At 39.6% G+C, this 19,015-nt stretch overlaps 5 protein-coding genes and 1 non-coding gene across 9 annotated transcripts; 3 read left to right on the top strand and 3 right to left on the bottom strand.

The window, feature by feature from the left end:
• Positions 1 to 274: 274 nt before the first annotated feature.
• Positions 275 to 4,352, top strand: LOC113776392 (mitoferrin-like). 2 transcript variants are annotated; one of them, XM_027321538.1, is made up of 2 exons: positions 275 to 1,432; positions 3,720 to 4,352. In XM_027321538.1, exons 1-2 carry the CDS (start codon positions 629 to 631, stop codon positions 3,933 to 3,935), a joined length of 1,020 nt encoding a protein of 339 aa, XP_027177339.1. In that variant the 5' UTR covers positions 275 to 628; the 3' UTR covers positions 3,936 to 4,352. The 2 variants fall into 2 exon arrangements, with proteins under 2 accessions (XP_027177339.1, XP_027177347.1); XM_027321546.1 differs by having other exon boundaries at positions 3,628 to 3,811.
• A 357-nt stretch (positions 4,353 to 4,709) lies between these two features.
• On the bottom strand, positions 4,710 to 7,920 carry LOC113751198 (probable protein phosphatase 2C 26). Of its 2 annotated transcripts, XM_027295122.1 has the most exons (11): positions 7,712 to 7,920; positions 7,547 to 7,598; positions 7,289 to 7,368; positions 6,917 to 6,998; positions 6,482 to 6,552; positions 6,295 to 6,374; positions 6,083 to 6,180; positions 5,539 to 5,665; positions 5,372 to 5,454; positions 5,225 to 5,273; positions 4,710 to 5,151 (listed from the first exon to the last, which is right to left on the bottom strand). In XM_027295122.1, the coding sequence occupies exons 1-11, from the start codon at positions 7,858 to 7,860 to the stop codon at positions 5,099 to 5,101; spliced, it is 924 nt and encodes a 307-aa protein (XP_027150923.1). In that variant the 5' UTR covers positions 7,861 to 7,920; the 3' UTR covers positions 4,710 to 5,098. The 2 variants fall into 2 exon arrangements, 1 of the variants encoding a protein (XP_027150923.1); XR_003464800.1 differs by lacking the exon at positions 4,710 to 5,151 and having other exon boundaries at positions 5,253 to 5,273; positions 5,372 to 5,449.
• Positions 7,921 to 8,049: 129 nt separating this feature from the next.
• On the top strand, positions 8,050 to 8,120 carry TRNAG-GCC. Its single transcript has one exon. It is a non-coding gene; the product is annotated as a tRNA-Gly (tRNA).
• Positions 8,121 to 8,198: 78 nt separating this feature from the next.
• Positions 8,199 to 9,117, top strand: LOC113779726. Its single transcript, XM_027325430.1, has 2 exons — positions 8,199 to 8,326; positions 8,494 to 9,117. The coding sequence occupies exons 1-2, from the start codon at positions 8,218 to 8,220 to the stop codon at positions 8,994 to 8,996; spliced, it is 612 nt and encodes a 203-aa protein (XP_027181231.1). The 5' UTR covers positions 8,199 to 8,217; the 3' UTR covers positions 8,997 to 9,117.
• A 115-nt stretch (positions 9,118 to 9,232) lies between these two features.
• Positions 9,233 to 12,992, bottom strand: LOC113779717 (malonyl CoA-acyl carrier protein transacylase). Its single transcript, XM_027325417.1, has 10 exons — positions 12,544 to 12,992; positions 11,556 to 11,641; positions 11,370 to 11,436; positions 10,734 to 10,876; positions 10,507 to 10,555; positions 10,289 to 10,426; positions 10,094 to 10,174; positions 9,849 to 10,025; positions 9,659 to 9,745; positions 9,233 to 9,520 (listed from the first exon to the last, which is right to left on the bottom strand). Exons 1-10 carry the CDS (start codon positions 12,895 to 12,897, stop codon positions 9,458 to 9,460), a joined length of 1,245 nt encoding a protein of 414 aa, XP_027181218.1. The 5' UTR covers positions 12,898 to 12,992; the 3' UTR covers positions 9,233 to 9,457.
• Positions 12,993 to 13,686: 694 nt separating this feature from the next.
• LOC113761319 (shewanella-like protein phosphatase 1) lies at positions 13,687 to 18,681 on the bottom strand. Of its 2 annotated transcripts, XM_027304271.1 has the most exons (10): positions 18,317 to 18,681; positions 17,184 to 17,284; positions 16,947 to 17,060; positions 16,450 to 16,662; positions 15,927 to 16,062; positions 15,664 to 15,839; positions 15,253 to 15,341; positions 15,060 to 15,129; positions 14,345 to 14,464; positions 14,016 to 14,107 (listed from the first exon to the last, which is right to left on the bottom strand). In XM_027304271.1, the coding sequence occupies exons 1-9, from the start codon at positions 18,600 to 18,602 to the stop codon at positions 14,378 to 14,380; spliced, it is 1,272 nt and encodes a 423-aa protein (XP_027160072.1). In that variant the 5' UTR covers positions 18,603 to 18,681; the 3' UTR covers positions 14,016 to 14,107; positions 14,345 to 14,377. The 2 variants fall into 2 exon arrangements, with proteins under 2 accessions (XP_027160063.1, XP_027160072.1); XM_027304262.1 differs by lacking the exon at positions 14,345 to 14,464 and having other exon boundaries at positions 13,687 to 14,107.
• Between the last annotated feature and the right edge of the window lie 334 nt (positions 18,682 to 19,015).

Raw genomic sequence — 19,015 nt, 5'->3', positions numbered from 1 at the left:
GCAAAAATGCTGCTAAGTATACAATTACAACTGCAGAACCAAGCCACCAAACCTAATCCAAGTTCCACCCGATTTAAGTTTAACGGTTCGTAACCTTCATTTTAGTGCTATTAATTTTTGTGAAGATCTTCTTGTTGTTGGAAAAGTCAAATGTGAACAAATATAGCAAAGTCTTTAATCCTGAATTAAATCCCCACAATTCTTGGAACCCTAAATACAGACTGCAATACGCAACCCCTAAGCCAGACACAGAAAACCCCCCCCCCCCCCCCCCTCCTCTTCCCCTTTCCTTCCTCTTGTCCAAAACTAACAACAAAATCCACCACCTCCACGCGCCGCTCAGAGTCCATCCCTTGGAGCCTTCTCCGCCGCCGCCCCGGCCGGGGGTCACCTCTCGGTCCTATACATTTGTACAGTTGTATTTCCAATATTTTCCACGTCACCGGCCGCCACTCTCATCTCTCTTTCTTCAAATCGAAGGAGCTAATGCTTTCCGTTTTTGTTACGGGTGTATGGCAGCCATTTCCCATCGGATTTTTTTGAACCCGACCCAGGTTGCTACCAATATCCGTGTCCCTGTTTGTACCTATCACTCGGCCGTTACAATCTCTAGCTCCATATATTATTCATGGCCACCACCACGACTGCTACTGCTGATGCTGCTGCCTCTGCCCAATTCCAAAACTCCGACGTTTTGCCCATCCATCAATCCTCAACTTACCACCCACAAGTTACCATGGCCAAGCCACCCCACGATGGCCTTCACTTCTGGCAATTCATGGTTTCCGGCTCCGTCGCCGGCATGGTAGAACACATGGCCATGTTCCCCGTAGACACTATTAAGACCCAAATGCAAGCTATGGGCTCTTGCCCCATGAAATCCGCCAGCATTAGCCAGGCTGTTCGGTCAATTCTCAAATCTGAAGGTCCAGCCGGACTTTACCGTGGGATTGCCGCTATGGGCATCGGTGCCGGCCCCGCCCACGCGGTTTATTTTTCCGTTTATGAAACTTGTAAGAAAGCTTTGTCTGGCGGAAAAGAAAATAATCCTCTAGCACACGCTGCCTCGGGGGTTTTTGCCACCGTGGCTAGCGATGCCGTGTTTACGCCGATGGACATGGTTAAACAGAGGCTGCAGCTGAATAGTAGTCCGTATGGAGGATTATTGGATTGTGTCAAGAGGGTTTTGAGGGAGGAGGGTATTGGGGCGTTTTATGCCTCTTATAAGACTACTGTGGTTATGAATGCGCCCTATACCGCTGTGCATTTTGCCATCTATGAGGCCGCCAAAAGGGCTTTAATGGAGGTCTCACCCGACAGTGTCAGCGATGAGAGATGGGTGGTCCATGCTACGGCTGGGGCGGCAGCTGGGGCGTCGGCTGCGGCACTCACAACCCCCCTTGATGTTGTGAAAACTCAGCTACAGTGTCAGGTATTAAACCAGAGTAATATTTTTAATTATTATTCCCCCATACTTAGATGTGCCAATGCTTTGTGCAGATGTTGTGATTTGTGTGGAAGCCTTGTGGTGATTCCTTAGATTGTGTTAAGATACAAAACATGAAGCGAATTTTGCTGCAATCTCATAATATTTGTTGTTCTGAATAGGTTCTGCGACGCATTACAAGAATATAATGGAAACCTTTTGGTGATTTGTTAAGAATGTCGATAGATATAAATATGAACTGAATTATGCTGAAGTATGATCATTTCTTTGAATATATTTGCATTTTACAATTGAAATTGTGATGCTTGCCAGGGCTGCAATTTGTTCTTGGTCAAAGATTTATGTGTATAGTTGCTGAGGTAAGTGAGTAGAATTGAATGCCTCTTGATCATGCTCACGTTTCTTGGTCATTTGGAGAGTGCATGCTCTTTGGATTTATATACAGCTGCAAACTCTGCCTGCTGATTAAAATTCTTTTGTTGCCCTAATTTCTTGCGCAAAACATGAGGACATGGTACTGGTCTAAAGATAATCATGGCATATAGAAACTTAGCCACAGGTCAAATTTGTAAATCCCTATACACTGTGAAGCAGCTCCTTGATTTAGTTTCATGACTGCAAATAGTTTTTATTAGTATTAGATGTGAAGCCAAATAGCTTCATATGAGATTGGCCTAGTTTTCAAAGATTAGGAAGTCTTCAATTATGATAAGCATGCATTAATAGGGGGATAATAAATGATCATAAATGAGATGTATAGCTTTTCAATTTCAGAGTTGAGATGTATTGCTTTTCAATTTTGTTTCTTGGATGAAGCACAAGATTATAATGATTTGTTGACTTTGAGATTGTATAGATCCTCTATGTTTTTCCAATAAACCAAATTGGTTTTAATTATGACGAGAACAAGTAAGCTCATTATTTGCCTGATTGTGGAAATGTCGAGTTTATGTTGTTGACCTCTATTTTACTTGTTTAATAGCTTTATGCTTGATTTGTTGGTTACATAATTTGAGCAGTATTCAAATCATTCTCCAAGTTCAATTATCTATTGTTTTTTGGATTTTAGGAGGTATAGGCATAATTTAAAACTTCTTTTTGGCTCTGTGCAATGCTCAGTTAAGCTGCAGAGCGTGGTTTTTATACTATATGCTAGCACCTAAAATAGGCTTGCCACGTTCAGTTTGTTACTCTTTTCACTATAAAGAAATAGCTGGTTACTAACGTAGTATTTCTGTACATTGATAGCTCTACTTGTCCATTTTTGCATCAGACCTTCAAGTTGTGGATATCTATGTCATCAACCACATTGTCATGTTTGTTAGCTAAGATCTCTGTCAATATTTCTTTGAAAGTCTGTGTTGTATTGTTTACTAGAAGCATGATGTTTTTCACATTAAGCTGAAGCATGCCAGTCATTTATTTACTGAAGGCTTGATTTACTTTTGCCAAGTTCAGCAAAATAACCACTTTTGGTCTCTACAAATGATACTTGGTGGACAAACCTTGTCTATGATATTCTAATCTTGGCAATGGGAGAGATGAAGATTGAGATGAAAATAATTTCCATGGTAGGGTAAATAATCACCTTCAATTTATTTTGATGAATGAGGAGTGAAATGGCTAGAAAATTGAGGAGATATGGGGGGGGCGGCCTGTTTTGTCTGGTAGTTGAAATTGGCCACGGCCCAAGTGAAAGAGGGGGGGGGGGGGGTTTGTTAGTTAGCATTCTCCTCTGTTCTAGACAATACGTGCTGCCTCCCTTTTCTCTTTATATATCAGACTGCAGGTTTAGCGTCTCAATGGATTTTCAAGGTGAAAAATGATGAAATAAAGTTTTAGCTTATACTTGAAGCCATGATGGATGGGATACAGTGCAGCTATTGATGTTAATGGTGGTTGCTTTCTGACATTTTTCCACATTTGACTAAATTTAGTGTAAATTAGTGGACAAACGCATAGATAGTAGTATTCCGAGCTCTGGTTCTGCAACAAGCTTGTCTGAAGATGATTGCTCTTTTCTATTATCTTTGTACGCTTTGATTGCTAGTTTCATCGTGGAATTTGGAATTACAAAAACTGGCTCAATATGGTGAAAATTTCACTTTATTTTCATCAAATAGTCTTTAGATCTTCAGGGAATGGTGTATTCTTAGTTCGGTCTATCTTATTTTGTGCAGATAATATTTGGTGACAGCAGTCTTGTACACATCCCATTTAAATGAGTTTTTCTTATTTTGAAATATCACATGCATTAATTGGGGTCTTCCAGGGAGTCTGTGGATGTGACAGATTTGTAACTGGTTCAATTAGAGATGTTCTGCGGACTATAGCAGAAAAAGATGGATATCGTGGTCTCATGAGAGGTTGGCTACCAAGGATGCTCTTCCATGCTCCTGCGGCTGCAATTTGCTGGTCTACGTATGAATCTGCGAAAGACTTCTTCGAGGACGTTAATGATGGTGAACATAATGGCAATGTTCAATGAGGTTTAAGGCACCCTGCTTTTCCTCCTTCACTAAGGAATCCCTCCATGTTTGATTGAAAGAGATATATAGATGACAAAAATGATTGAACAGCATCAACTTTCAGGCGGTATTTATACTTGATACAGATGTGTAACAGATGTTAGTGGGCAGTCAAGTCGCTAGAGCCGGAAGTCATCTGCTTGTAGTAAATTGTTGTTAGCTTCAATAAGATGGCATAGTTTGGAGGAAGAGGCCCCATAATTTTGTTAATTGTTTTCCTGAAGCACGATGATGCAATAATGTACCCTTTGTAGTAGCATCTTCGAGATCATAAGATGATGCAGCAACGGAAATTAGTCTGCCGAATTAAATATTCTATGGACTCAGCAATACCTGCATCCTGTGTTCCGATTTTGGCGAGGGAGTTATTTGTTTTATTGCTTCAGATGGGTGACCTGCTCTTTTTAGGTTTTCAGGTTGAACACAGTTCCATTTAAACCTTTTTCTCAGGCTAAATTAGAGTCACAAATCTCCCTCTGGTTTAGAGAGGCCGCAATTTTAACGTCTAAAGATGGTTAGAGGACTAGGTGCACGAATGAAATGGCAAAAAAAGACAAAGGGTTGATGCTGAGTTACAGTTATCCAGTTTGCTGCCCTGTACTTTAACGGTGTGGAAAAATGTGAATGTTAAAAGTACCTAGTTTGAGACCTCACAATTAATGCCCTCCAAATTTTCAAGGGCAACGGTAATAATGCTATGCACTTTGACACAAAAATTAGTTATTCATGATGACTTGATAAATTCAAGATGATAGATATAATCAGGAATATTTTTGCCATGTGAAGAATTTTTTTTCCACCCCTCATGAAGACCAGAAGGTAAAATTCTTCAGAATGCTTGGTGAAGTTGTTTCAACAACAAAAAAAAAAAAAAAAAAAAAAAAAAAAAAAAGGTGCTGCTAATTACACTGTTCAACAGATATTGCAATTTACAGGTGTTTCGAAGAAGATAAGATAGTCCATATAACGTGGCGCGTATAATGCCACGACGAACGAATAGGCCATTTTCCTCCTTATTTTAACACCATTCAAGGACAGAAACACGGGTAACGAGATGATCCGCGAGACAACCGGGCAGCAGAACGTCCTATGATATGTCTAACGGTATGTATGGTCTGATGATTCACGAGCTCTCCGCATGTCCAACGATAACAGTAATGTCATCAAGCTTCCCCCCTGTGAAAAATAAGAAGAGAGAGTTAACCTTGTCGTTATGACACAAGGCACGGAAAAGTTTCTCATGTCATGCCTGTTAACTTCATCCCAAGAATTTTCTTCCACCAAGGAACATCAAACCCCTGCTAGTCGAGATCATAATTTAAGATCAGTGTCATGAGACTGTCAATAGAGCAATGCTGGAACAAGGATGAACTGGGAAAGTTCTGAATCCAATTACCCTCGCTCTAGCCTCCAGGGAATAAGGTGATTCATAGCTCAAATCCAATGAATGCGTGTGAGCAAGATTAGCCAATACCTTTGCTAGCATTGGTACCAAAATCAATCAAAATGTTATTGAGAGAAGTATTATGTCAAAACAATCATACTGTGCTAAAAGAAGCTTACCAGTGTTGGTAACATCATCACTCGTAGTACCCACGGCTGAGACAATTTCATGGTCAAATACATTATCAAAAAGCCCATCTGAGCCTATCACAAGTGTGTCTCCCTTCACTAATTCCACACTGCTGACCTGTATTTTAGCCAACAAAGAGCTCAGAATAACGAGTACAAGAAAGGTGGTGCACTAATCTGATGCAGCATTAAGCGAATCATGCACTTTAAAGGTTACAACTAGGTTATGCTTCACAAACGAAAGATGCTCCTCCAAAACGCGAGGATCCTTTTCTTCAAGTAACTGCATGCATAGAAGCAAGACCTTATAGCTAGCCCTATTCATGCTTCAAAACTTTTACCAGAGAGAACACACAGATGTGTTAGATTACTTCCTGCCAACATTTAAGTAGGCACTGAGCTTGATCGCATAAAAATATTCTTTTATCTTGCGAATTTATAATTAATATTGTTTTACAGAAATTTACACCAACAAATTCAAGAAACAAGATAGTATCATTGTTCAGAAAATTTCTAGATGCATAGATCTTCATACCGTGGCATCAAGGTATGTTTGACCAACTGCCTCTGAGCTCAATTGGTAGGGACAATCAAAATAGTGTTCTTGAGGGGAAGTGGAAAAGACTACTTGACCTATTGCCGGCAGCAACCACACAATCACATGAATGAAAGTGGAAGAAAAGTAGATGTACAATGATAGCCTAGTAACTTTGGAAATCAGAAGGAACACAAAACTTGAAAGAGTACCTTTTCGAATGACCCTCAGTCCACAATCCCCAACACTGGCAATCTTCAGTGTCCCATTTTTCTCCAACATTGCAATGATTCTAATAAGTCACACAGAGATTATTGTTTGACAAATGGTTAACGACATGAACAATTCGAGCATCAGTTCTTGGAGATGTGACTTGGAAGGACATTTTAATGAACATACACAGTAGCAGAGCCAACTGAAGAAGTAGCAGCATGTGCTTTCTGAATAAGAGTTCGGGGGTTATAACTAACCTGTCAAAGCACGAAAGACTTAAAAAGTGACTAAGCATGCATTGACAGACAATCATGAGATAATCAATCAAGTATTTCTTACTTTTACCACAATAAGAATGATCTTAAACACTCTTATCTTTTAATGTTGATAGCAAATTGGTTAGAGATGTAAGTTAAGATTTCAATATAAAGAGTTCAGGCAGGACGCAAAAGATATGGGCTCTTATGCCAAGGATCTGGATCTAATATTTACAGAAGCCTCCAAGATCCTTTAGTCACTCTACAACTGCAGTGAAGACATGTAAGCATTCAAGGACAAGCACGTGGCATGAAGTCCTTTTTAAACAATAGCTTATACAGAGTGTAAATGAGAATTGCTAACCTCTTCATCCTCAACTAAAGATGAAGCCTTCGACATCAATTCTCGAGAGAATAACGCCGGATTCACATTTTGTTCGGCCCAGCTGCCAAGTAGGAAAATTTTTTAGAGAATTCCCGTACCTCCTAGAGATCTTATTAGATTCACGAGAAAAAATCATGTGATTTCAGAAATTTAGTAGACAACAGGAATTTTTGCCTTTCTTCTCACATTCACATAACTCAGAAAAGTTGCCAGCCTGAGGGGTAAAAAGAAAAAGAAACAATAACAAGATTGCAGCCTCAAAATCATCAGATTCAGAGTAAGAAAATTTATAGTCTTAAGATGGATGCACTAGAAGGAAAAGCGAGGAGTAAATGAAGAAGTAACGGTTACCCAGAGACGCCATCAGCGACAGCAACGACACCCCCATTATAGCTGCTGATAAAGAAGGCATCTTCCCCACCTTTCTCGACCTTCCGAAAATTGAGCAGCATGCGGTTATTATATGTAGTGCAAACTGAACAAAATGGGTCCATAACTAAAAGTATACTGGAAGTCTAGAACTAACTACTCAAAAACGGAGTCTCCCGCAAAGTGAATAATGACAAGAACTAAGAATTAACTAGTAGTACGTAACATAACTAGAGGTACCTTCTTGGGGTGTGGAATAACATGGGCTCTAAAAGACAACGATAGCTCCGGTCTGAAACAAGACCAACATACCAAAATTGTACAACACCAGTTTTACCACTAGAAAAAAAAACGCAATGTCAAATTAGTTTGCGTTTAAGGAATGGAAACAAAAAAGGAATTTACCCAACAACAGGTGGGGGGCTGGAACTGGGAATGGGTGCCACGGGCGGCGTGCAACAAACTGAGCTACCAGTCCTCCTCCTCCACGTACCACCGTCCTCCGGAATTGAATGGAAGGATAGGTAATACTGAGACACTGCGGTAGCCGCCATTTCCCACCGCTTCCAGCTGCAGCCTCCCCAGATTCCCTGTTTTCCCACTACCCTCCATGGCTGAGGACACAATTCATAGTCATGTCATACTCATACTAGCTAGCGTCCCCCGGTTACTCATCTTGCCACGATGCTTCCATTCGACAATCCTAATATTGAATTGAATTATTTGCTAAATGTTTTCAAGAAGCACCAGTGGTCTAGTGGTAGAATAGTACCCTGCCACGGTACAGACCCGGGTTCGATTCCCGGCTGGTGCATTTGCTTTTCCATTTGGGCTTTTTGTATAGTACCAGTGGATCCGGGTCCAGGGCCGCTCTGCTGCCCTTTCTTTTGAGTTTTGCCCCAACCCCATTGATGATTGAAACTCTCTCCGACATTATTTTGTTCATTCGCCTCAATATCGACGGCAGACTGAAGAGCAAAATGAACGCTGTGACCTCCTCTCCGCACGACTTCCTGGAAGGTAACTTCAAACTCACCATCTCCATTTTTATTCTTCTCAATGGTTGTCGGAACATGAACTCGTCCTTTTTCTCTCTCTTTTTTTTTAGAATTTTACATTTTTTTCCTAAGATTTCTAATGCCCCAAGGCCCCCAACCATTTGTTCCTATTAATTGGAAAATTCACAGACAACGCCGGCGTCGGAAGCGACTCCGAAACCAATACGGATGAGCTGCCTGAGTACTACCAACCTATCTCCGCTGAAGCCGGTGAGGATGAAGAAGAATTGGACCTCTTCGATCAGCAAAACTCCAACTCCGACGACGACAGTGGGAGCGATCATCGCTTACCTAACGGTTACGTGCATTGTATGGAAAACGGAGTTTCATCTCTCGATCTAAGCAGCGACGATGAAGGCGAACGTGAGCAGAAGGAAGTGGAAGAAGATGAGGAATTAAGAATGAGAGAGGCGTCTGATGTGGCAATACAGAGAGCTTTCAGGGAGGACGAGAACCGTCGGACCGCGCCCTTGACGCCTGAGAATGCCGTCAGAGTGATGGAGGCCATGCGCGGCGTTTCGTTCGCCGGACTGTCTCCGGATTGGGCTTGCCGGATTCCCGAAGATCAGTGGATCGATCAGCTTAGGCAAATCAGACGGCCACCTCCGGCTGGTTCCACAGTTGAAGATTGAATTTATTACACTAAAATTTCATCTAGTCCACTTTGTCATTCGTTTATCAAGTGTTTGAAACAGAATGATTATTCAGATTGTACTGATCCAATGATGCATCAGAAGTTTCCCGTAATACGTTTCTCGTTTGTTTTGCACAGAAATTATTACAGGAACAAGTCCGTCGAGCAGCAGTTAAAAAAATTTTATCAGACGAGAGAACACAATGCCAGAAGAAAACAGATTTCTTTGGGATCTACAGAATCAATTAGTAATACAATAATCATCATTGCACTTTCCAAAATTTAACGGTTCCAATAGAGCAGAAGACAACAGATATCAAAATTGAAGCCAATTATACTCCATCCTCAACTCAACAAGGCTAAGCACACCTCACCGACATAGATTGTTACTAGATGCTAGAAAAATGGGGAAGAAAGGATGATTGTTCTCTTTAGTTCACAGTCATCCAAGCCAGGCATTCAGGCACTGATATTTTCAAGGTCAGCACCTTTATCCATTCTCTTCACAATGCCAGCTATGACCTGTTAGATAATTCCACATCAGGGTTTCAATAAAATCTTTAAATTCTAAAAAGCAGAGAGAAAGCGCAAAAAAAAAAAAGCAATTTAAAATTACGGGATTCGATGATCATTAAATTTTGTTAAGGAGATATGAAGTACCTTCCCGGGTCCTAATTCATAACTTTTTTTCAGTCCTTTGGTAAGAAGGGTCTTAACTGTTGCCTCCCATTGAACTGGGGAAGTAACCTGTGCTTCCAAGTTGACACATAAAATCAGCGTTTCCTGTTTCCAGCTCAATCTGCAAAATATCCAGCTTATGGGAGAATATGACTGGTGACTGATAGCTTACCTGCCGGGCCAATATTTTCTTGATTGTCTCAGGATCTGCATGGGGCTCTGCATCTACATTTGATATAACAGGTATTCTAGGAGTTTTGATTTCTGTTGCTGCTAAAGCAGCTTCTAATCTTGAGACAGCTGGTTCCATAAAACTTGTGTGGAAAGCACCTGCAACAGCTAGCCGCACCTGAAAGGGGAAATGAGATACCAAGAGATTGCAAAAGCAGGAGCAGTCAATGTTTAAACAATAAGTACCGTCATTCGAGCTTTAAATGACTTTGCCTTGGCTTCTACAGCTTCCACTCCTTTCACACCTCCAGAGACAGCATAATTTCCCTAAATTAGACATGATGCACCAGACTCAAAAACCGAACAGAAGAAAACCTCCTAGTTTTGGTGCAATTACAAGACCTATAAACTAGACCACAGATGACAAGTATAAAGGCTTACAGGACATAAGAAATTAGCAATTTGAACTTTGTTAGCCTCATCAACTTCTTCATTGGCTGCATCACACAGCTTTTGCACCTTTTCTGAATCCAGCCCTATGATGCTGACCATAGCACTTTGTGCAGCATCTGCAGCATCCTGGGAAAAAATGATATGGTAAAGCTTTAGCATTTCAGAAAAAGTTGGTCATCATACAAATGGTTTATGATTGATGTCACCTGCATTGCTTCACCCCTAAGCTTGACCAACTTGAGCCCATCCTCAAAGCTGACAACCATAATTTTAATAGGTAAGTGAAGGACAAAAAAGGGCCACAAAATCTTTTTTCTTTTCAGCACAGGTGGAGGCTAATGAATTTGGGTCTATAGGTGAATTCACACCAAAGCCACAAAGCAAAGAACATCAACAATAACTGTACACTTCGGTGTTCAATTTGGCCAGTCACCTGAAGGCTCTGGCAAATGCAAGGGCAGTATACTCCCCCAGACTCAGACCACAAGTAACATCCACAGAATCAATAATTTGCTGACCTCCATCACGTGCCCGGAGAACTTCAATTGCAGCTAAGCTTGTGACATAGATGGCAGGCTGTAAACAGAAATAAAACTGATTTCAGTTTAGGTTACAGCTTTATTTTTAAACATTTTGCTTCCCTCTGGAACAAAGAGCATGGGAATTGGATACCAAAGCATTTGTGTTCAATCAGATGCAGAGAATTAAAAATTCTTTAGGACGTGTTTACTTTGTATTTTGTAGTCATTGAAGGTTTTGAATTCAGACTGATCTGAGAGGACGAGATGCACCTATGCACCCTTTTGTCTGGTCTTATTGAAGAGAAGATATTAGATTGACAACAGTTGGCTACCGGCACCACTACGCTGCAACTAGCTATTTGCATGTCACTTTGCTGTTGAATGGGAACCTTAACTTTCATGGTTAGAGATTTTCATTCATTCGTTCTCCATTTACAGAAAGCTTCTTAATTGTTCCAAGTTTCCAAGCTGTGCCATTATCATACTGAGATACAAAAGTTCCACTAAACATGGAAGAGAAGTTCAAAACAACAAATTTTGATGTGTACCTGGCTTAGAACAGTGGAATCTAGCTTTTCTTTTGGTCCATTAAGACAAATATCCAAAAGGTCAAACCTTCAATAATACAAACAATACATCAGAGATTAAACCAACTTAAATCGAACGAAAAGCATTTATAATTTCAAACTTGATTTAAGCAGGATACACAACAAATAGCAAATTATTGGATCTACCCCAGTATTTCATTTGCCTTTTTGTACAATTCAGCAGCAGCAGGCACCTTCTGAGCCTCTGCACCCATTCCAACAGCTTGTGCACCCTACGATGCACACATAAGGCCAGTTACTTTCTGCATCTGTCAGAAAACCGGTGCTATCCATGATGTTGCTTGCACATCAAACACGCAAAGCATCAAGAATTAGAAGAAACAAAACTCCTTGTGCTTTCTGCATTCATTAATCAGCCACTACCAATGGAGGTAGCCACTAATACTCAAGCTATATTAGTAGTCAATGTGGAAGTTGAACTTGGCACTACATCAGGCACAATTTCCCTTGCTTCAGTTGTGGCTACTGCTGATTGCGGTGAAACAAATTCTTCTGCATTACCAATTGCTAAATCTTCTAAAACTTTATTCAACCTCTAGAGGAATTTGTAGCCCAATAGCAAGCTACTGGAACAGACTTATTCTCTAATTCGATCATTACCACATCCAGTAATTTGCAACATATACTGTGGACAGTACGACCAATTCAAGCCAAATGTTTAAGGTTTTCAAACACAAGTTAACATCACCAAAACAATGACTTAAACTCGTGACCGCTTTTCCTGAAATATACACGAGATCTTGATGATCAATAACATACAAGTTGTTCCACAAGAAGATTCTATGTCGAGAATGAGTAAAATGCAACACAACTTCACCGCTGGATCATATCGAACCTTTAATGAGTTTCAGGGAGCAGTTCTTTGATATTTCTTGTCATCTTTATATGAACTATCATCAGCATTTCTCTGATTAAGCAAGTTCCTACCTTGACTCATTAATAACACAACCAATTGAAGCACAATTAACATAACAATGCAATCACGAAATATTCAAAATCTACAATCTTCAATTGGTTGTGTCACGCATATTGAATAGCTAATTATGCATATTGAAAAGAGAAATAACAGAGAATTTCCACCACAAAACAAGTTAGGAACCTAGATAAATCAGACCTGACCGGGGAAGAGGAAAGCGCAGCTGGGTTTATAATCATGGTACAAGGCATCATTGACAACAGTTTGAGATCCGACAGCAGCACTCATGAAAACCTTAGATGTATCCAAATTCTTGAGACTAAAACCTCGAATCCCATTCTTAAATCCCAACGTTTTGGAACTCCTGAGTGACACTGAATTCCCAAGAGCGAGCTGAGGCTGCTGCCCATTGAGAGAAATGGAAGAAGGAAGGACCAAAGATGATGAGCTCATTGTGTTTGTGAAAATGCAAATGGGCGCTGATGATAATGAGCGACGGCAAGAAACAGCGGGAGCGAATCGAATTAGAGGATGGTGGAAGAGGGCATGCATTTACTTTTGCTGAATTCTTAAATATAAATGCTGAATGCATAGCATAGTTCAGGTCCAGTGTTGGTATTGTAAGTTAGCGGAGTTTACGAAGAAAATGACGAGCGTGGAGAAAATAAGGTCAAATCGATATTCACCAATTTTAACGTTGGTGTAGTAGCAGGCTTGAATTCTAGTCTAGCTCCAGTTTTTTTTTAAAAAAAAAAAAAAAAAAACCCCAAGGCCTGTGTAATATTTTTATCAGGAAATTATTCCCTTTTTCTTACCCTTTGCGGAGACTTACTTGGATTGCAATTTTTCTTTAAACAAAAAAAAAATGAAGAAACGTTTAAATTGCATTTTTATGTATTTTGAGGTGATTTACAATGCAATTTTTAATTACCCGCAACTCTTTTTACTTGAAACCTATATAAGAGAAACACTATAGTTTCGAATTAATGGATACTACCAAAGGAGTGACGATGCAATACGCAAAAAAGAAGAGACTCGTAGAATGACAGAGACAGATAGAGCTTTTGCACATTTTCGTTAATCCATAAACAAGATCTATGCATCTCGATCGATAAATAGATATCACAATAAAGCCTATTCATTTTGGAACTCTCTCCTCCACCGGAATATACTTTCAAGATGTAACAAGGTCACAAGCTATCATGAGCTTGACCTAGTTTCATTGACGTTAAATTTTAAATGATCAAATTTCAGAATCCAAATTGAGCTTTAGCTTCTCAGAAATCATCCAATCAAATGAGGATAATGAGCAAATGTGTATCTGTTCTAACCATGCCTTGGTTCAGTTGAATTCTCAAGTCATTTGATATTTGACTTGTTCGCAGCATAACCACCAGTAACACTAGCCCTGGTAATTTCGAAGATCAGAATTCTGCAAATGTTCATAATTGTGATTTAATGCCGAACACTTCTTATTTACATTCTGTATACAATTGGTAATATGCCTTATTCTACAATAACGAATCAAACAATATGTTCCATGGTGGAGTATAGAAAATGCATGTCAATTTCGATTCGCGGTCATAGCCAGACCTGATTATTTTGTGCTTGCTTTGTTGATTTGGGAAAACCCTTCTTGCCACTTTCTGGAGAACCGGATGGATTCATTCTGATCACGACTGGACAGAGTGTCGGAGGGAAGAGGGAAAATTTGAGCCTTGCATACAGTTATACTAGCTAGAATGAATGTGCAACACAAATCCTGTGAAAGACAACAAAAGGACAAGTTAAAGACGAAAAGAAGCTCTGATAGGAGCCGATATAATTTTTTTTGTTTTCTATTTGCAAGTTGAAAAGTTTCTTGACATTAAATTGGTAAAAATAAAATAGAGTCAAATTTTCAAAAGATGCTAATCAGTTTCTTTCCCACTATGTGAATCAAGCAGGGCTCTGCATAATCTGGTACTCTGAATGCAGTACATCAAATAGAAACACTTACCATTCCTCAGACCTCAGGCCCGTCCTCTGATCTCTATACATGATCAACAACCTGAAGCTCACTGAACCTATCTCTTTTGCTCCGTATTACCCTAGCTTTGTTGCCTCTTATTTCTAGGACCTGATTAACAAGTTTAAGCATCTCATTCTTAGCACTCTCAAGAAACCGTCAAAATGTTGACAAAGCCTCGATGATTAGATCATTTAAGATGAAGATTACTGTGCAAATACTGAAGTTGTTGGAACAATATAGGCTTTCAGATATTAATAAGTTATTTCCAAGTGCTTAGAAGACTTTGTTGTGAGCCCCCAGGAAACATTGATGTTGGGCTTAACAGTTGGTGGGATAAAATCCAAGTCCAACGATTGAAATACTCTTTCCAGCAGATACAGTCAATACTTTTAAAGCAAAGCACCTTAGTGCGATTGCACAAGTTCAAAGTACCGAAAAGGAAAAGAATTTGCAAATCAGAGGTGCTACCAGGTGAAAATGTAAAAATGACAACAATGATTGTCTTTTTTTCTTTAGCCATTTTGGGTCAGATCTCCAAAGGCGATTGGAAGAGTAAACCAATCACACGTTAAGTAACTACAGCCAGTCAATGACTGAAATAATTCCAAATCTTCTTGTTGTCAAACTCAACATTCAAGGCAGAGTGCAAGTTAGATTTTGCTTGTTCACTGGCATTTTAGGCATGGTAGATAAAACAGTTTACCTCAGGTCTTGAATCAAGAACCCCACTGGACATGCCAACATCAATTCGCCATATGCTGCAGTTGAATTTGCTGCAAGGTAAATGACTATTAATAACCTTTAGAAGCTAAATATAGATCTACCTTGCGAAGACAGTAGTCTTTATCATCAATTTCAGGAAATAAAGTATCATCGGGGATAATAAGGACCTATACCAGTTTGCTCCCATTGGTTGAGGAGTGTGTCCAACCACCATTCGCCGACCACCTACAGCTTGCAGCGTCTCTTCAAGTATTGATTCAATCTGATAAGACAGAGATATTTATTTTCCATTATGTCAGCATTTTATTTTACAATGACATCATGATTAAGATTTCACTGGCTACAAAATATTCAAAAGTTTGATACTGCAATAGGTCATTTAAGGTAGCAAAGCTCTAACTTTGAACACAGTTTCTCAGTAAGAAATATTTAAATTAAAAGAAAAAAGGTCGATAAGAGACTAACAAGTATAAAAATTTTGAGACAAAATACATAGATTTCCAGATCCAAGATTTGTCCAGAACCTAGTAATGTATAGCTTTTGGCTGGACAATATAGAAATATAGAGAATGAAAAGTAATGACCTGACTTATCTGATAGTCATATAGATCCGAAATATCTCTGGAGTATAGACGGTTCCAGACAACGCTATCATAGCCTCTTGTTGCTATGAAAGGGGTCTCTAAGTAGCTGTCTGTGTTACCAAGACCTCTCATCCAGTGAGATACTTCTTTATTTATCCTCTCTATGCCGTAAGATACTGCAATAGATGACCCCACAGGAATTATATATTTCTCAACCCTAAGAAAAATGCAGAAAATATGCTACCTTGTGACCAAGTTCTTACCATGGTGAGGAAGGAGGCCACCATGACAGAAGACCCAATCATCAATCTTCAGAATAACAGCATGTCGTGCCAACTCAGATGCCAATGGACCCCCTGGTCTTAGCAGGGCTGACCTTGCAATCACACCCTTCTGTCTCTGTCCTAATATTTGGATGATTTAATCATAAGGTAAAGTGGACAATAGCAAACCAGAACCAACAGGATTCACTGTTTCTCAATAACAACCAGCCACAGAGAGGAAAAAGTAGGCTTCATAATACATTCCAGCACACAATAACTGACACAGAAATCTACTATCATATGGTTTTCCTTTTTAAAATCCATAATATTGCAAAATTCATTAGTTTAAGATTTTTCACAAGCCTGGCAACTTCAGAGTAAGGCTTTGGTATCCCACACAACATCTCCTATACATGGAAGGAAAAAGATCCAGACCAAAGACAATGAGCAGTAAACAGCCAAGCCAACTTAACGTTTTCTATACGTGGAAGGAAAATGGTTCAGTTTCAAGAATAAAACATACCTTTACCAAATTCCATGGACCCCAGTAACTTTGAGACCTCTTCCTCTCGTCTCTCTGCCTTTCTGATACATCAACCCAACTAGCAAAAGCTTCTTCCCAGTTATATTCACATTCTTCCAAGTGCTCCAAAAAGTCTGTGCACTCATCAAATGCCCCAGAATCAACATATCTGAAATCACCGTCGACATTCATGGTTTCATGATTACCATTGACCTATGTCACAAGTTCATCACAAAATGAGAAGTTTAGCAGTGAATGCTCCAAGCAAATTCAGAAGACAAAATATAGAGGAAGCTCATACTAATAAAAGAGAATAACCGCAAGGGCTTCAAGTACACAAGTTTCTAAATGTTGACACACACCATAAACAAATAACTTGGCTGTATAGTAGCCGATCCATAATAACCTCAAACATTACCATATCAAAATGGAACATTACCATCAGCAGAAAAAAATTTATCCGTGCTTATGGTGGATACAAAAGAAAGAATCTAAACCTGGAAAACTGCTCCACCGTCTGCTTTTGCCTGGATGTCCAATGACCTCAACAGAGAAAGAATAGCAATTTCATCTTCACCCCGATCAAGTATATCTCCAAGCTGAACTAATACCTGGTAGAAGATAACAAATTAAATTGACCATTTCAGCAGGTGAGTAATTGATACATTTTGATGACATGTGTTTCCTCATATAAATTAAGTGAGTGCGTGTGTGTAAAGAATGCAGTGCCATACTGTTTCTCCACCAATCCACAAGTCTTGACCATCAGAACTGAGTACACCAGCAATCTCAAGTGCGGATCTTGTTTTGTCGAGATCCCCATGTAGATCACCAACTAAAAGTCCAATTCACAGATAAGAGCAATAAGTAATCAACCAGGGCAATGCGGAATGACCATTCACCCGACAGAAGATGTTCCATCTAATCTAAAGTTGCTTAACAAACTCATAGTAAAAAGCATATTGGCTTCCGGGAAAATACTTACTTAGGCTTGGTCTATGGATCCACTTGTAGACCATGTGCTATACTCACATACTACATACTCATGGTGATGTACGATGATTTAACAAATCCTCTGGTGAGTGATGTGTGATGATGCCCCAAAAAAAAAAAAAACGTACATGGCGCTTCAAAACAACTAATGGTATACATGATACAATAGGACCGTAGGCCGGGTCTATCAAAGTACTTCATTCCACACTGTGAAGAACCTTTAGGTTCTCCAGTAATTGGGGTGATTCCATCTGCTTATCATGTTCAATTGTAACGAAAAATAAATTGATCAAATATCAATTCCATGAAATCAAAACATTCGTACACACAGTTGTCAATGGAAAAGCTTAATCATCGGGGTTTGCATGGCTGATTTAAGATATGAAGTGGTAACAATGACGAACGATTCCAAAATGTAACCTATCCGTAGTTAATTAGCCAGGACAAGAATCAGATAATGCGAGCGAACTCTACTGGAATAACCTGATAAATAGCTAAAGAGGAGGAAGAAAACCTGACTGTTGGAATTACAAGGTTAAGTTTGTTTAAGTTTGTAAAATAGAAACTAAGTGAAACTAAAGATAGTTACGGCATCAGGAGGTACAGTTTTTCAATCACTTAAGCTCCAACAGTAGACTACCACATTTGGACTGAAATCGTAAACACAAGAAAAAAGGAGAAAGAATTCTAGTTCCTACGCAGTAGTAACATAGAAGATATAAATGCAGATATACATGGTTTGACTTTAAAAGTTGAAGCAAACAGATTGGACAGAAACCAAAATTGTAGTGGTAGTGGTAGTAGTATAGAAACATGTAGCACTCCAAACTACTACGTGGAAAGCAGAGAGAAGAGGAAAGGAAAGGAGTTTTACCAGCAACAATTCGGCGACCAGGGGCAGAGACAAAAGTGGGGGGCTCCCCATTTACGACGATGGGCTTTATTAAGTTGCTGCAGCCGCCGTAGTTATTATGTGGTGGTGGAGTTGAAGCGGGAGTTGTTCTTGTTGCTGCTGTTGTTGTTTGGTGGCAGGTGGAAGATAAGATGTCGATAAGTTTACGTGGCTGAGATTGTGGTGAAGATAATGAAGAAGAAGAAGAAGAAGCAGATGGCGGTGGTTGGAGTGGGAAGGAACAGTTGAGAGAAACAAAGGAAGCCATTCATTCAGGACTCGGGTGCGGGAGACGACTCATCCCACTCATTCCTCAATCAGGATTATTCTCAGCTTTTAGGATTTTGGTTTGTCGTTCTAATTTATTTTTTCTTGGGGTTTAATAGGTCCATAGGAGTATTATTTTTATTTTTTCCGGTTGTGGTTCAAAGCCCAGTTTGCCAACAAGAAAGACGAGCTACTGCCTGCGTTTGTGGCAGCTTTACATCCGCCTATATGTATTCAACCTTTTCTTTTCTTTTGTGTATTTTTAAGGCTCATAAAAATAGAAGCTAATAGGAAACGCTAGATTCTAAAAGCTGAACCATAGATCTGACGATCATGTGATTGATGTCCCTAGTGATTGAATAGGGTCTTTGACAATTCTATATTTGGGTGCTAGGAATTTAGACTTCTTTCCAT

Source organism: Coffea eugenioides, chromosome 1, assembly GCF_003713205.1.
Source record: "Coffea eugenioides isolate CCC68of chromosome 1, Ceug_1.0, whole genome shotgun sequence".
Lineage (NCBI taxonomy): Eukaryota > Viridiplantae > Streptophyta > Magnoliopsida > Gentianales > Rubiaceae > Coffea > Coffea eugenioides.
Note: the sequence above shows the minus strand (reverse complement) of the source record. Positions and strands in the feature narration are given on the sequence as shown.

Coding starts and splice junctions, on each gene's coding strand:
- LOC113776392 (XM_027321538.1), top strand. CDS start 629: ATGGCCACCACCACGACTGCTACTGCTGATGCTGCTGCCTCTGCCCAA. Junction 1,433..3,719: donor AAACTCAGCTACAGTGTCAG/GTATTAAACCAG, acceptor GGGGTCTTCCAG/GGAGTCTGTGGATGTGACAG.
- LOC113751198 (XM_027295122.1), bottom strand. CDS start 7,860: ATGGCGGCTACCGCAGTGTCTCAGTATTACCTATCCTTCCATTCAATT. Junction 6,553..6,916: donor CTTTAGTTGAGGATGAAGAG/GTTAGCAATTCT, acceptor GTGCTTTGACAG/GTTAGTTATAACCCCCGAAC. Junction 6,181..6,294: donor ACTGAGGGTCATTCGAAAAG/GTACTCTTTCAA, acceptor TGCCGGCAATAG/GTCAAGTAGTCTTTTCCACT.
- LOC113779726 (XM_027325430.1), top strand. CDS start 8,218: ATGATTGAAACTCTCTCCGACATTATTTTGTTCATTCGCCTCAATATC. Junction 8,327..8,493: donor TCCGCACGACTTCCTGGAAG/GTAACTTCAAAC, acceptor GAAAATTCACAG/ACAACGCCGGCGTCGGAAGC.
- LOC113779717 (XM_027325417.1), bottom strand. CDS start 12,897: ATGCATGCCCTCTTCCACCATCCTCTAATTCGATTCGCTCCCGCTGTT. Junction 11,642..12,543: donor CTTTCCTCTTCCCCGGTCAG/GTCTGATTTATC, acceptor TGTGCATCGTAG/GGTGCACAAGCTGTTGGAAT. Junction 10,427..10,506: donor TTAGGGGTGAAGCAATGCAG/GTGACATCAATC, acceptor ATTTTTTCCCAG/GATGCTGCAGATGCTGCACA.
- LOC113761319 (XM_027304262.1), bottom strand. CDS start 18,602: ATGGCTTCCTTTGTTTCTCTCAACTGTTCCTTCCCACTCCAACCACCG. Junction 16,663..16,946: donor ACGGTGGAGCAGTTTTCCAG/GTTTAGATTCTT, acceptor CTTGTGACATAG/GTCAATGGTAATCATGAAAC. Junction 14,108..15,059: donor TTCTTGATTCAAGACCTGAG/GTAAACTGTTTT, acceptor TGTCTTTCACAG/GATTTGTGTTGCACATTCAT.